This window comes from Falco peregrinus, chromosome 19 (genome assembly GCF_023634155.1).
Source record: "Falco peregrinus isolate bFalPer1 chromosome 19, bFalPer1.pri, whole genome shotgun sequence".
NCBI classification, from domain to species: Eukaryota; Metazoa; Chordata; class Aves; order Falconiformes; family Falconidae; genus Falco; species Falco peregrinus.
In genome coordinates this window covers 3,274,916-3,287,016 of record NC_073740.1, presented here as the reverse complement: position 1 = coordinate 3,287,016, position 12,101 = coordinate 3,274,916, and the positions used below count along the sequence as shown (strand labels likewise).

At 68.2% G+C, this 12,101-nt stretch overlaps 2 protein-coding genes across 5 annotated transcripts; both read right to left on the bottom strand.

Moving 5' to 3' along the window:
* Positions 1 to 2,323: 2,323 nt before the first annotated feature.
* On the bottom strand, positions 2,324 to 5,673 carry GBA1 (glucosylceramidase beta 1). Its single transcript, XM_055791886.1, is given in 11 exon segments — positions 2,324 to 2,708; positions 2,827 to 2,952; positions 3,114 to 3,277; positions 3,366 to 3,590; positions 3,762 to 3,956; positions 3,958 to 4,000; positions 4,101 to 4,273; positions 4,356 to 4,489; positions 4,621 to 4,767; positions 4,842 to 5,033; positions 5,190 to 5,673. Coding segments are annotated over 11 exon segments (1,602 nt in total). The 5' UTR covers positions 5,290 to 5,673; the 3' UTR covers positions 2,324 to 2,605.
* Positions 5,674 to 5,862: 189 nt separating this feature from the next.
* ENTREP3 (endosomal transmembrane epsin interactor 3) lies at positions 5,863 to 12,079 on the bottom strand. 4 transcript variants are annotated; one of them, XM_055791882.1, is made up of 12 exons: positions 11,056 to 12,079; positions 10,318 to 10,374; positions 10,036 to 10,146; positions 9,742 to 9,867; positions 9,534 to 9,641; positions 9,188 to 9,348; positions 8,966 to 9,065; positions 8,796 to 8,880; positions 8,123 to 8,701; positions 7,750 to 7,818; positions 7,274 to 7,536; positions 5,863 to 6,737 (listed from the first exon to the last, which is right to left on the bottom strand). In XM_055791882.1, exons 1-12 carry the CDS (start codon positions 11,263 to 11,265, stop codon positions 6,546 to 6,548), a joined length of 2,061 nt encoding a protein of 686 aa, XP_055647857.1. In that variant the 5' UTR covers positions 11,266 to 12,079; the 3' UTR covers positions 5,863 to 6,545. The 4 variants fall into 4 exon arrangements, with proteins under 4 accessions (XP_055647857.1, XP_055647858.1, XP_055647859.1 ...); XM_055791883.1 differs by having other exon boundaries at positions 7,750 to 7,815; positions 11,056 to 12,078; XM_055791884.1 differs by having other exon boundaries at positions 5,863 to 6,716; positions 11,056 to 12,074.
* Between the last annotated feature and the right edge of the window lie 22 nt (positions 12,080 to 12,101).

The following is a 12,101-nucleotide window of genomic DNA, read 5'->3' as shown; positions in this document are numbered from 1 at the left end:
GTTACGACTCATGGGGCAAACAGGCAGCCTAGAAGGAAGCTGCTGATCCCATTGCTGTGCCCCACGGCTCTGCCACCCCCAGCTGTGACTAAGGTATCAGCTGGCTGCTACACCCAAGGCTAATAACCCCAATTTTGGGAAAGGGTTGATAGGTCAGTCCCTGCTGCCCCACGGTTAGCAGCTGCCTCTGGCTTGCTGCCAGCTGCTGGGGATGCTCCATACGTCCCTTCTCTCCCTGTTTTTGGGGTCTGGCTCGGGTCCCCACAGCCCCCACAGCTCCTGGGAGCAAAAACACTGCGGAGGCTGCTGGAGCTTGTCCCTATCAACACCAACTGATAAGAGCTTCCTGCTGAGCAGGAAAAGTGAGACCCAGGGGAAGGGTAACGCCTCGGAGCGGGTGGCATGGGAGATGCTGGGCAGCCCCACCAAATCCTTTCAAAGCTGCTTCTTGCTGCCTCTCCCGGCACACAGGTCTTCTCCCAGCATCGCAGACCTGCCCCGCAGCAGGCAGAGGAGCCTGGGGGGTGAATTTTATTCTTTGGCCAGTGGGGATAGGGAGCCCAGGACCACGGAGCTGGGGCTGAGCTGCCTTTACTGGGACCACGACTCCAAAACCACCGATGCCAAGGCAGGAAGTGGGCACGCAGAGCCTCAATGCAGCATCGTGGCACCAGCTCTGGCTCCAGGGCCCTGCCAGGCAGCTGGACCTCGGCCCTTACTGGTGGTCACTGGTTCCAGGCCAGATGCTAGGAGGGTCCTATCCTGCCAGTCCCAGCAGCCGGTGCATGCCCCAAAATGAGCCAATGCTTTGCACAAGAATTAATGAGCCAAGCCCAACGCCATCGGAGGGTTTGCCCCTTCTCCGCTGAACCTGGAGCTAATCAGCCCTTCGGAGCCAAGCGGAGCACAGGGACAGGGGCACGTGTCCCGGGATGATTCAGCATCCGGCCACTGGCTTTTACTACCGGGGCCCCTAAAACGTTAAAGGAATCCGGTAAGTGAGAACCTGGGAAAGAAGCAGCAGGTGGAGGAGCAGTCCTGCGCCCGGGTGCAGGGATGCTGGGATCACTGCGATTCTGGAGAAATATTTCCCTCTTGTGGACAAACACAAGGAGCCTCCGGGCAGGATCAGGATGCTCCTGCCCCTCTCGCAGCCAGCTCTCCCCAGGACTCAGGCACCCCCGGGTGCTGCAGGGTCCCAGGGCTCCTGCCTCAAGAGCAGTGTCCCGGTGGCACCGCAGTGCAGGATGTGACCCTGTCACACACCTACCCACTGCCCTGGGCACTGCCAGAACCGGTGCTGGGCTGTGCCCAGCCCACACAGCATCACTGCTGTCAGCCTTGACAGCATCCTTGGGCTGCATCCTGCCTGCCTTGACCCAGCTGACCCGGCTCAGCCCAGCAGCCTCAGCCTCCCTTCCTTACCCTGCCTGCAATCCTGACCTCCCTGCCCTAATCTTCCGCTCAGCACACCCTTGGATGTGATGGAACCTCCATCCCTCCTTCCTGGGTGTGCCCGTGCTCAGCGCCCACTCCTGCCCACACCCACTTGCTCAAGCTGCCCTGGCTCCACTGCAGGAGCTAAGCCCCTGCTGCACCCCGAGCCTCCCCGTCGCAGCAGGGGCTGCTCTGCCCCATCCCCGCAGTGCCAACATGCTCCCCTGTGGGGCCACCATGCCTCTCCCCACAAAGCTGCATGAGAAGCTTGTGGGTGCCCTGGCCCCATCCAGCGCCAGCTCGTACATGGAACCCACGGTACTGTGCTGTTCCTGGAGCTGGTTTGGCCTCTAGCCCCGACTCGGGGAGCACCCAGCACCCTGGGCCAGGTGGGATGTGATCCATACACCCCCAGCCCAGCATCGGGCTGTGAGCAGCTTCAGCTTGGTGGGAAAAGCAGGACAAGCTGAAGCTTGGCCACAATCCCTGCCCCGGGCTCCCACCCAGGTGGGTGTCCAGGCGCTTTGTCCCCACGCCTGCTGCAGGACCCAAAGCATCTGTGTGTGGGATAAATCCCGAGCTGCCTGCCAGCTCCCAAACCTGCCCGCAAAGGTAGTGGGAGAGCACCCGGGCTCGGCTGACCCCCCTGCCGGGCAGCACATGCCTGAGGCTGGGAGCGGACTGGTGCCTGGAGCCCCCCCCCCCCGGCAGGGTAAGCCCCGCTGTGAGCTGGAGGGGGGAGCAGCACGGGGGGGGACAGGGAGAGTGGCCACCCCGCAGGGCTCCAGCTCTTGGGACTCCCACGGGCTCCGTGCCCAGGCGGCACCCAGCCATGGCACCCGGGAGCAGGGGTGGGACCTGGACGTGTCTCTTCCAGCCGCAGACATAGAGGCAGCATCAGCGTTTAATGTCGGAGCAGCAGGAAACAGCGTTCACAGCCTGTGGGATCTCCACCCCGAGGGGCACCGGTGCCCCCGGCCCTCCTGCACACACATGGTGCTCCCCGGCCCGGCTCTCTCCTCCAGCCCAACCGAGTGTTCGGCTCCATCGCGACACGGAGAGCGGTGAGCCACCTCCTCACGCGCCCAGGTCCGAGCCTGTGGGCAGCGCGGAGCTGCTATCCCAGCTCGGCTCCGTCCGGCCCCTGGCCATGGGCATCTCAGCCCTGTCACTGCCGCTGCCACAGGTAGGTCTGGATGGAGCTGGCTGGAGCCATGGCGGCAATGAGGCCAACCGTATCAGCCAGCCCGAAGGTGATGTTCTGTGGGGACCTGGAGGGCGAGGAGCAGGGTCAGACCCGCAGCAGCACCCCAGCACCAGCGGGACAAGCCACATGCAGGGCCTGGCAGGACAGAGTGCCATGCTCACGGGTCAGGCTGCATCGCTTACCGGTTCAGAACCACCACCACCATGGCACCATCGGGGCGCAGGAAAGCCGTGTACTCCAGGTCCGTCTTCTTGGACTCTTTGGAGGCAACCAGCCCCACACGCTGGGAGCCCTCAGGGATGAACTTACTGCATGGGCATGAGCAAGAAGCAGCCCCAGGAAGGAAGTCAGACCCCAGAAAAGCTCCTCTCCTGACAAGCCTGCCCTGCTCCCCTCCTGACAAGCTGCTACTGCAACCATGGAGCTGGAGCCCAGGCAGCTGAGAGCGTGTCGGGGGGCCCTGACCCACCTGAAGTGCCCCATGTGGTAGAACATGGGCTGCTTGTAGAAGATGCCTTCACTGCTGTCCACGATGACGGGGCTGTCCACATAGTTCTTGACCCAGTTGGGGCCCCCCTCCAGGTCCAGGGCCAGGTTCCAGTCGGTCCAGCCGGCCACAAAGTGGTTCAGGTTCTGCAACAGGACAGCCCAGACGTCTGCCCAAGGAGTGGGGTGCCAACAGGAGAGGGAGCACACCGGCAGGGTGATGCAGGAGGCTCACCATCAGGATGCTGTGGCTGTACTGGTTCCCTCGCTCCCAGCAGCCCAGGATCACATCTCTCTCCCAGAAATGGGCCCCGATGCATGCCTCCGTGGCCAGGATGAAGTAGTCGGGGAAAAGCTCATGAGTGGGCACCACCGTGTCCTGTATGGGACCAATGAAGTCCAGGTACCAGTGGATGCCGATGCCATGAACATAGCGAGCTGCCTCTTCATCCTCCAGGACCTAGTAGGGAAAAAAGCTGGCTACCAGTGGGTCCCGAGGGGCAGAGAGCCAGCGCCCCAGCCCTCGTGCTGCAGGATAGAGCAGCCAAACCCTCCATGGGGACATGCTGCGCCAGCAAGATGGGGTCTCTGCTCCAGCTTGCCGTGCTGGTGGACCCCACGCCACTCTCACCACTTTGGCCCAGTGTGGGAGGTGGAGCCGGTTGTCATCCAGGATGATGAGTCGGATGTTGCTGTGGGAGCTGTTGGCCAGCGCAGGGCCCAGGTCCCGTGCGATGAAGTCACGCTGCTGCTCGGCTGTGAAGCCCAGGCACTGGAAGGGGTAGTTGTTGATGAGCCCAGCCGTGGGCTCGTTCTCTGCCGTCACCCGCCCAGAAGGTCAGGTTGTGCTTGGCGTATTCGTCCAGGAACCTGGGCACAGGGGAGAAGGGTGAGGCGTGGGTCCTCCCCGATGCCACTGCTGAGGGTCCCTGGGTGCCTCCCCCATCCCTTCGCCCCAGGTGCTCCTTACCGTATGAAGTAGTTGGCCCAGGTCTTGTGGTACTTGTCCCCTGCCTGCCCCTTCAGCGTGCCCTTCCCTACGAAGGACTCACTGGTCTTCATCCAGGCCGGGGAGGTCCAGGGGCTGGCATACAGGGACAGCCGCTGCTTGCTCATGGCCAAGGCTCGGTGCAGGAGGGGGATCTGCAGGAGGTGGGCAGAGGGACCGGCTCAGCTGGGCCCCTGCACCTCCCCACATCCTACCCCGCTCCTTCCCACCACTCACTTTCAACTTCGTGTCCTCGTCTCGCAGGCTGAAGTGGGTGAGCTCGTAGTCAAAGGGAACATCGTCGTAGGTGTAGGCGTGGAGGGAGAAGTCGCAGCTGGCCATAGGGAGCCGGACGAGGTTGTACTCCAGCCCTGCCAGGCACAGCGGGATGGGACGGGCAGAGGTGGGCAATGGGACAGGAGGTCTCCAAGCCCTGCCAGTGCCCAGGCAGAGGCCTGCAAGGTCCCTGTCACCATCCCTCCCACCTCCCCGACATTCTCACCTTCCTCTGAGAAGTACGAGCGCAGCAGGTGATCCTGGGCTGCTTCTGGCAGGGAAAACACATTCATGGCAGCAGCATCAGTGACAGAGCCGCCGAAACCCTTCACCTTCTGGTACCGCTGCGTTGTGTCCACCGTCAGGACGAGATCTGGCAGGAGGGAAGCGGTGTGACGGCGGGTCGCAGGTGGGGTCTGGTCCATTTCTGCCTGCCACAGTGGGTACCTGGGGCGCACAGGCTGCGCTGGAAGCTTCCCTCGCTGCGCTCCAGCCGCTTGCCAGCCTTGCTGCTCTCGTACTTGACGTAGGTGCCCGGGGCCGGCAGGACCACGGGGTCCAGCGTGTCGCAGTACGTGGCGTTGCAGACGCACACCATGGCATCACGGCCGAAGTACTTGGGGCTGCAGGGCCGGGCACCTGGAGGGATACGGGCAGGGTGGGGGGCAGCTGCCGGCTTGGGGACGGGTCCCTGCCAGAGCTGTGCTGCCCACCCCAGGGTGCTGCTGCTGTCCCCGCACCCCATCACTTCCCCGGACCCCCGGCTCTGGCGCTGCCCCCACCCCCCCTGCTCACCTGCGGCCCGGGGCACAGCCAGCAGCATCAGCAGCACCAGCAGCACCAGCAGCATCAGCAGCGCCAGCAGCCGCCAGCCCGGGGCACCGGCAGCCCCCATGGCCCCGCCACTGTCCTGTAAGCGCTGGACCTGTCAGCGGCGGCACCGTCGAAGCCTCTCTCGTCCCGGTGGCGAGCCGAGCCGAGCCGGGCCGCGCTCCCCGACCTGCCCCGCAGCACCGGGCCCACCGCCAGCCTCGCCTTTAAGGCCGCCCAGGCTTCTCGTCCCGCCCACGCCCGGGGCGCCGGTACCGGCAGGGGGCGGGCCGGGCCCCGGTGGGGCAGGGCAGGGGGCGCGGGCCTGGCCCTACCCTGGCCACGGTAACGGGGCCGCGGGGCAGGGGGACACGCGCGGGCACCGGGAGGCGCAGGCGGGCACCGGGCACCGCGCCGCGTCCCCGCTCCGCCCGCGGCAGACGCCGGTACCGGCCGTCCCGGGCTGCGACCCCCGGCGCCTCCCCGGGCCCCCGGCCCCGCCCCTCACATGACCGGTCAGCTGAGCGCGCGCCCCGCCCCGCCCCGGCCCCACCGGCAGCACCGGCCCCACGGCCCCGGCGGGCGGCACCACCTTTATTCGGTCTTTAGCGAGGGGCTGCGAGCGCCGCGGCACCGGCACCGGCCCCGCAACGCGGCCCCGGGCGCAGCCGGGTGCGGGGGGAGCGGGCGGGGACGGGGACAGGCACGGCCGGCGCGGGGCACCGGGCACCGGGCACGGCCGGTGGGGGGGCGGGGCTGAGGGGCTGGGCAGGGGACAGGCACGGCCGGTGCAGGGGACAGGGCATGGCCAGCGAGGGGGACAGGGCAGGGGACAGGCATGGCCAGCGCAGGGGACAGGACAGGGGACATGGCTGTCCTTGGGGCACAGGCACAGCTGGCGCAGGGGACGAGACACGGCCAGCACAGGGGACAGTCACAGCTGGCACAGGGGACGGGGCAGGGGACAGGCATGGCTGTCCCAGGGTACAGGCACAGCTGGCGCAGGGGACAAGGCATGGCCAGCACAGGGGACAGGCACAGCCATCCCAGGGTAGAGGCACGGCTGGCACAGGGGACAGGGCAGGGGACAGGCATGGCCATCTCGGCCCCCAGCGGATGCCCCAGGGGACCAGCCCCTCGCCCTGGTGCTGCCTGGGGAAGGGGCCCAGCAGAGACCCCGCGGCAGTGGCGCAGGACCCAGCCCTGCTGGGGCAGCAGCAACGTCCAAGCAATGTCCACAGGCCCTGGCCCAGAGCGGGACCCCCTCTCCACAGTGGGGCACCCACACCAGGCCACCGGGAGGGTCCCAGTAGAGGCTGCGCCGTCGGTGGGGGTATGCTGTCAGAGGATGCTCTCCTTGCAGGTCCCGCTGAGGCTCCGCGGGCGGCTGCGCTCCAGGCGGCGGGCAGACAGGAGCCGTCGCAGGGACGAGGTAGAGCTCAGGTCCCCGCAGCTTTGCAGGTGGATGCCTTCATGGGGCCGCTCTGCTCCCGGACAGGCGCTCCAGGGCACCTGCAACACCGTGGGGACAGGCTGCAGCCACGTGGGTGGCACCCCGCGTGCCAGGGGGAGCTGGGTGGGCACGCAGGGCAGGAGGGAAGGGGTGGCAAGGGGTGGCAGAGGTGAGCATCATGCGCCTATGCTGTCATTAAGGACAAGCCATGAGGGCCTCCTGGGCTGCGCAAGGTCTCCAGCATCCCATAAGCCACAGCAAGACATCCCCGTGACTGCCTGCAGGCTGCGGCGACTCGGCGACAAAGCCAAAGCTGTTGTGACACATATGATTTTCCCACATGCACGATTTTCCCACTGGTGGCTACGGTGGGGACCGAGGGGAAGGGGCTGCCGTGCCAAAAAGGGCTGGGGACAAGGACAGTGCCGCAGGAAGGAGGCTCTGCCTGCAGCCAGGGTGCCGACACCATGAGGGCACGGCAGGGGAATGGGGACCCTGGAAGAACCAGCGTGGAGGTGCTGGTAGAGAATGCAGGGAGGGAGAGGGTGTGTATGGGGCTCCCTGGGAAAGGGGGGCTGCCCCCATCCCCTGGGGCACCGTGGCTGCCGGAGCCCACCTGCTTGTGCCCCTGGAAGCTGTGCCCAGACACCTCCACACCGGCTGCTGGGCTGCGCTTGGGTCGCTGCAGGAACCTGGCCACCAGCCCGCGGGTGCCCCGGCAGACCTTGAGGTCCCCCAGGGAGCGGGTCGTCGTCTTTGACAGCTGCTGCGGCACCTTCTTGGAGGGCAGCAGCTTGCTCTTCCCCACAGATCCAGCCCGGAGCAGCAGTGGGGAGTCACAGTGTGAATGGCGGAGCAGGCAGGCCTCCGAGCACAGCCCTGCGGGGACACTGCCATCAGATGCCAGGACACTGCTCCAGGCACTGCCCCCGCAGCCCCTGGGGGTCCTGCTGTCTCCCCTCCCCAGCCACCGGGAGCGGTACCACTGTGGGTCCTCCTCATCCCAGCCCCGACAGGGTGAGCCTGACCCCAAAGGGGTGCAGAAACACCCCCTTCACCTCTTTGTATTCCAGTACATCCCAGTGCTCTGACCTGTATCCGCAGAGGAGTTGGACGTGGTGTCCTCCAGTGCTTTGGTATAAAGTACTTCCCTGAAATCTGCTGGGAGCAGAAAGAGCACTCAGGCTTCGGCTGCGCCCCGTGCCACTGTGCAGACCCCCAGCACCAGCCCAGGCAGCATGACCCACCTGCCCCCGCCCCGTCCCGCCAGCCCAGCAGCCCCCACCTGCTCCCCCCCCTCCCCTGGTGCAACCACCCACCTCAGGCCTGCTCTAATCCTGCGCCCCCCCCCCCCCCCCCCCCCCCCCCCGGAGAAATGCAACCAAAACCTGCAGCGCATCCCGGCTGCAGCATGGACAGATGCTGCTGCGCGCATGTCCCTGTCCCGGCAGCCACCGCCACCTACCAGTGTGGCTGGCCATCAGGACGCCGGGGTCACTGTGCGACCTGACGAGCGGGTGCTGGCTCAGCCCCGGGGCCGGGGATGAGGGGCAGGAGGTCTCGCTGTTGCGCCGCGGGTGGCAGAGACGCCCGGTGTTGGGCCCCGCAGTGCGGCCGCCCCCGCGCCCCTGCAGAGAGCCCTTGTCCTTGAGCCGCACCTCGGGGAAGCAGGGCCCCATGCAGCGGGCCAGCCCCTCCAGGCGATTGCAGCTGTGGGTGACGGCTCCCCCCACCAAGATGCCGTCGTGGCCGGGCTCTGCCGTGGAGCAGGAGTAGGAGCGCTCCCCCCGCACCCGGGGCTGCGGCGTCTCCTCGAAGGGTCCCTGCAAGCCCAGCGTGGGGCTGCGCGCGTGGTGGCTGCACTGCACGCAGTCCACACTCAGGCAGTAGTCCGCGCGGCTGCGCTGGATGGAGCGGAAGAGGACGTAGTCGACGGAGCGCATGGAGCCCTGCAGCTCCAGCAGGCACGAGTCCTCCGAGGGGCTGCTGTCCCCAGGGATGTCCATGATCTCGGACATGATCAGGGACCCGCTGTCCATGGACACTGTGAGAAGCGGGGCAGGCGTGAGCGAAGAGCTGCCGGGAAGGGCTGGTCCCCTCGTGGCCCCTCTGCTGCCCCACCGATGGAGCACGCTCACCTTCCCCACTGAGCACGATGGAGGGGACGCGGTCGCAGGTGCAGGCATGTGAGCCGTCCGTCAGCTGCGAGTCAAACAGGGTGGCCTGCGGGGCAGCACGGTCAGCGCAGGCAGAGCAGGAGCCCAGCCCTGCCTGGCTGACCCCAGCCCCCAGCCCCCCAGCCTCCCACCTGGCTGTCTCCCCGCAGCCCCATCACGGTCTCGTAGGAAGGGGGGAAGTCAGTCGGGTAGAGGGGCACAGGGCTGTCCATGGAGCCGTTGTAGGTGATGCTGCGGAGGCAAGACCAGAAAAGCCACATCAGGTGGGACAAGCCCTACTTAGGGGCAAAGGGCCCACCCTGCTCCTGCGGCACAGTGGCCCTGCTCCACCAGCCTTGCTCCCAGCCGGGTACCTCTGCGCATCCGTCTCGGAGCTGCAGGTGTACTCGGGGGGGTAGTAGGGGGGCGGCGGCACTGGGGGCACAAACTCCTCGAAGTCCATCATGTTCTGCAGAAAGGTGTCAGGGGGGGACGTGCATTCCAGCGTCATGGAGCTCGAGCGCTGGGGGACCAGCTGCAGGGAGAGCGAAGGAGGGAGAGCTGGGACCCCCTGCCCAGAGATCCAGCGAGGGATGTGCATCCTGGGCCTTAATCTGCACCTGGCTGGGCCCAGATCTTGCCCTGGCACCCCAGGACCTTCCCAGTCTGGGAATGCTGCTCCTCAGCCCTGTCTGCTCCTGGGCCAGGGCTGGGACTCACCACATGGACTATGTCAAGGGAGAAGATCTGGATGCAGCACACAACAGCGGAGAGCGTACAGATGATGGTGGAGAAGACAGTCAAGCCACAGACACTGAAGAGGAGGTCCTGGGGAGGAGTGGGGTGAGCTGTGGATACCTGCAGAGCATGGCAGGGTACACAGCCACTCCCCCAGAGAGATCTTGACCCCCCCCCCCGGGCCCCCCACCTTGAGTGCTACACGGATGCTCCGGCAGTTGGGGTTGGGGAACATGGTCAGCATCTCGCTCTGCTGGCTGCAGGAGGCAGGTGGGGGCTCTGAGCGGGCCTGGCAGCAGACACACAAGTCCTTCTCCTGGGGACAAGGAGCACTGTGAGGAACCTCGGGATGCTGTGCTCTCCCTTAAGAGCCACTGGCACATCCCACCAGTAGACCCCTCCCCACAGCTCCCCATGTCCCCAAAGCCCTGCAGCCAGGGACCCAGGTGCATGGGGGGCTGCAGCAGCCCCCGGCCAGCCTCACCCTCTCGCAGGCCTCCAGGGACTTCACCAGCTGCGCGTTCTGGCAGGACAGGATGGACCCGGCAAGGCTCAGCATGATGCCCAGCACTGACAGCAGCGTGAAGAAGGTGATCTGCAGCAGGGAGGAGAGGGGCTGCCAGCTGGGCAGGGCTGTGGAGCAGGGAGCCGACATACACGGCTGTGTGTGCAGGAGCACGTGGGGCTGCTGGGCCCTCTCACGCTGCCCTCCCCACCCTGGCCCCCTCCTGCAGCCGGGTATCCCCCCCCCCCCCCCAACACCTACCACCAGGGTGAGCGGCCGCTTCCAGGAGACGATGCCGACAAGCCCAGACAGCGCCAGCTGCAGACGCACAAGCCCAGGGGTGAGGATGGGGAGGGGTCTCTGCCAGGCAGTGAAGCCCAGAGCATCCCCCGCCCTTGAGCAGAGCCCCCCGAGCCCTGCGGGCCCAGAGCTGGCCCAGGAGCACCAAGGCCGGAGGGGCAGCCCCGGCACCACAAGCCAGGAGAAACTGCTGATTCAGGGCACTGGGGAGCCTGGGACTGCGGGCAGCTCCGTGCTGGGCAGCGAGCCGGGCCGGGATCCGTGCCGCAGGGTCACCTCGGGGGACCCCAGGTCCTGCCCACACCCCACGCCCGCAGCACCCCACGGTGTGGCTGGGGAGCAGGGTGGCCCCCACCCTGCCACCACCGCAGCGCCCCCCGCATCCCCCCCCCCCGCGCCTGCGGCCGCACAAACCTGCCCGCCTCAGTGCGCCCCCTCCCCGCCTCAGGGGTCCCCATCCCTCACCGAGTGACCCCGGGGGAACCCTTGGGATTCTCCCACAATGCACCGCGGCGGCCCCAGGCAGAGGGTGGGGGGAGCAGCGGGGCCACACTCCCCTGGGACTGCCGGCAAATTCAGCATCCAGGGAAAATTCAGCACCCGGGGAGAACCGCTCGGCAGGCGGGGAGCGGCCGGGAGCCGCAGGGCAGGGCCCCCCCCCCCCACCCCCTCCGCGCACCGCCCCGACCCCCGACTCACCGAGAAGCCGGCCCAGGACGGGCAGGAGTGGCGGATCCTGGCGGAGGGGGTGATGGTGGCCGCCACCAGGCTGAAGGTGACGATCAGGACGCCCAGGATCACCTGGACAAAGCCCAGCACCAGCAGGATCTGCAGCCAGGTGCGCTGGAGGCGCAGGCGGGTGAGGCTGCGGGCCGGGCGGCCGGACAGCGGGCGGCCGGGGGCAGGCATGGCTGCCGGGGGCGGCGGGCGGGGGAGGCCGGGCCCGGAGCCCCGAGGCAGCCGGCGGCACCGCGCCAGGACGGGGCCGGCCAGCAAGAAGCAGGAACGGACGCTCTGCGGGAACTGGCCAGGCTCCACCTTTCGCCTCCCAGCGGGGGCTGGCGACAGCTTCTCCCGGCCCCCCGGGGGGACCGTGCGGGACCGGGGGCCGACGGCGGCTCCGCGGCGGGTCCCGGGCGCAGAACCAGCCTCACCGGTACCTCGGCGTCCCGCAGGCGGAGCGCGGCCCCGGGGCTTCCTCCTCTCTCGCCGTCCCTGGAGCGCCGGGACCCCGCCGGGGGATCATCCCGTCCTGCGGAGGCCGAGAACCGCCGCCCGGGACGCGGCGCCCGGCCCAGGCCGCTGGCCCCCGGGGCAGCACCGGCAAGCGGGAGCCGCGGGCCGGGCAGCGGGCGGGGGGCCGGCCGCCGCCCAGGAGCATCCTCCGCGGGAAGCGGGCGCAGGGGCCGGGGCGCCCGCGGTGAGGGTCGAGGGGAGATCCCGCTGCCGGGAGCGGCGGCGGGGGGGAAGGCTACCGACGGGCTGCCCGCCCCGCGGCCCCCAGCCCCGGCGCCGCGCAGGGCGGTTGGCGGGGACGCCCGTGCGGCGGGATGCTCCGCGGAGCGCTGCCAAGCATCCCCCCCCCCCCCCCGCCCCGCTTTCCCGCGGCGGCCTCCGGGATCCCCGCTCCGCCGGGGCCGCAGCCCGGTGGCCGCGCCCGGGGCAGGAGGCGGGCGGCGGAGCGGAGACGCAGGGCAGCTCCGGGCTCGCTCCCGCCGCAGCCCGGCGGCAGCTCCGGCCGCGCC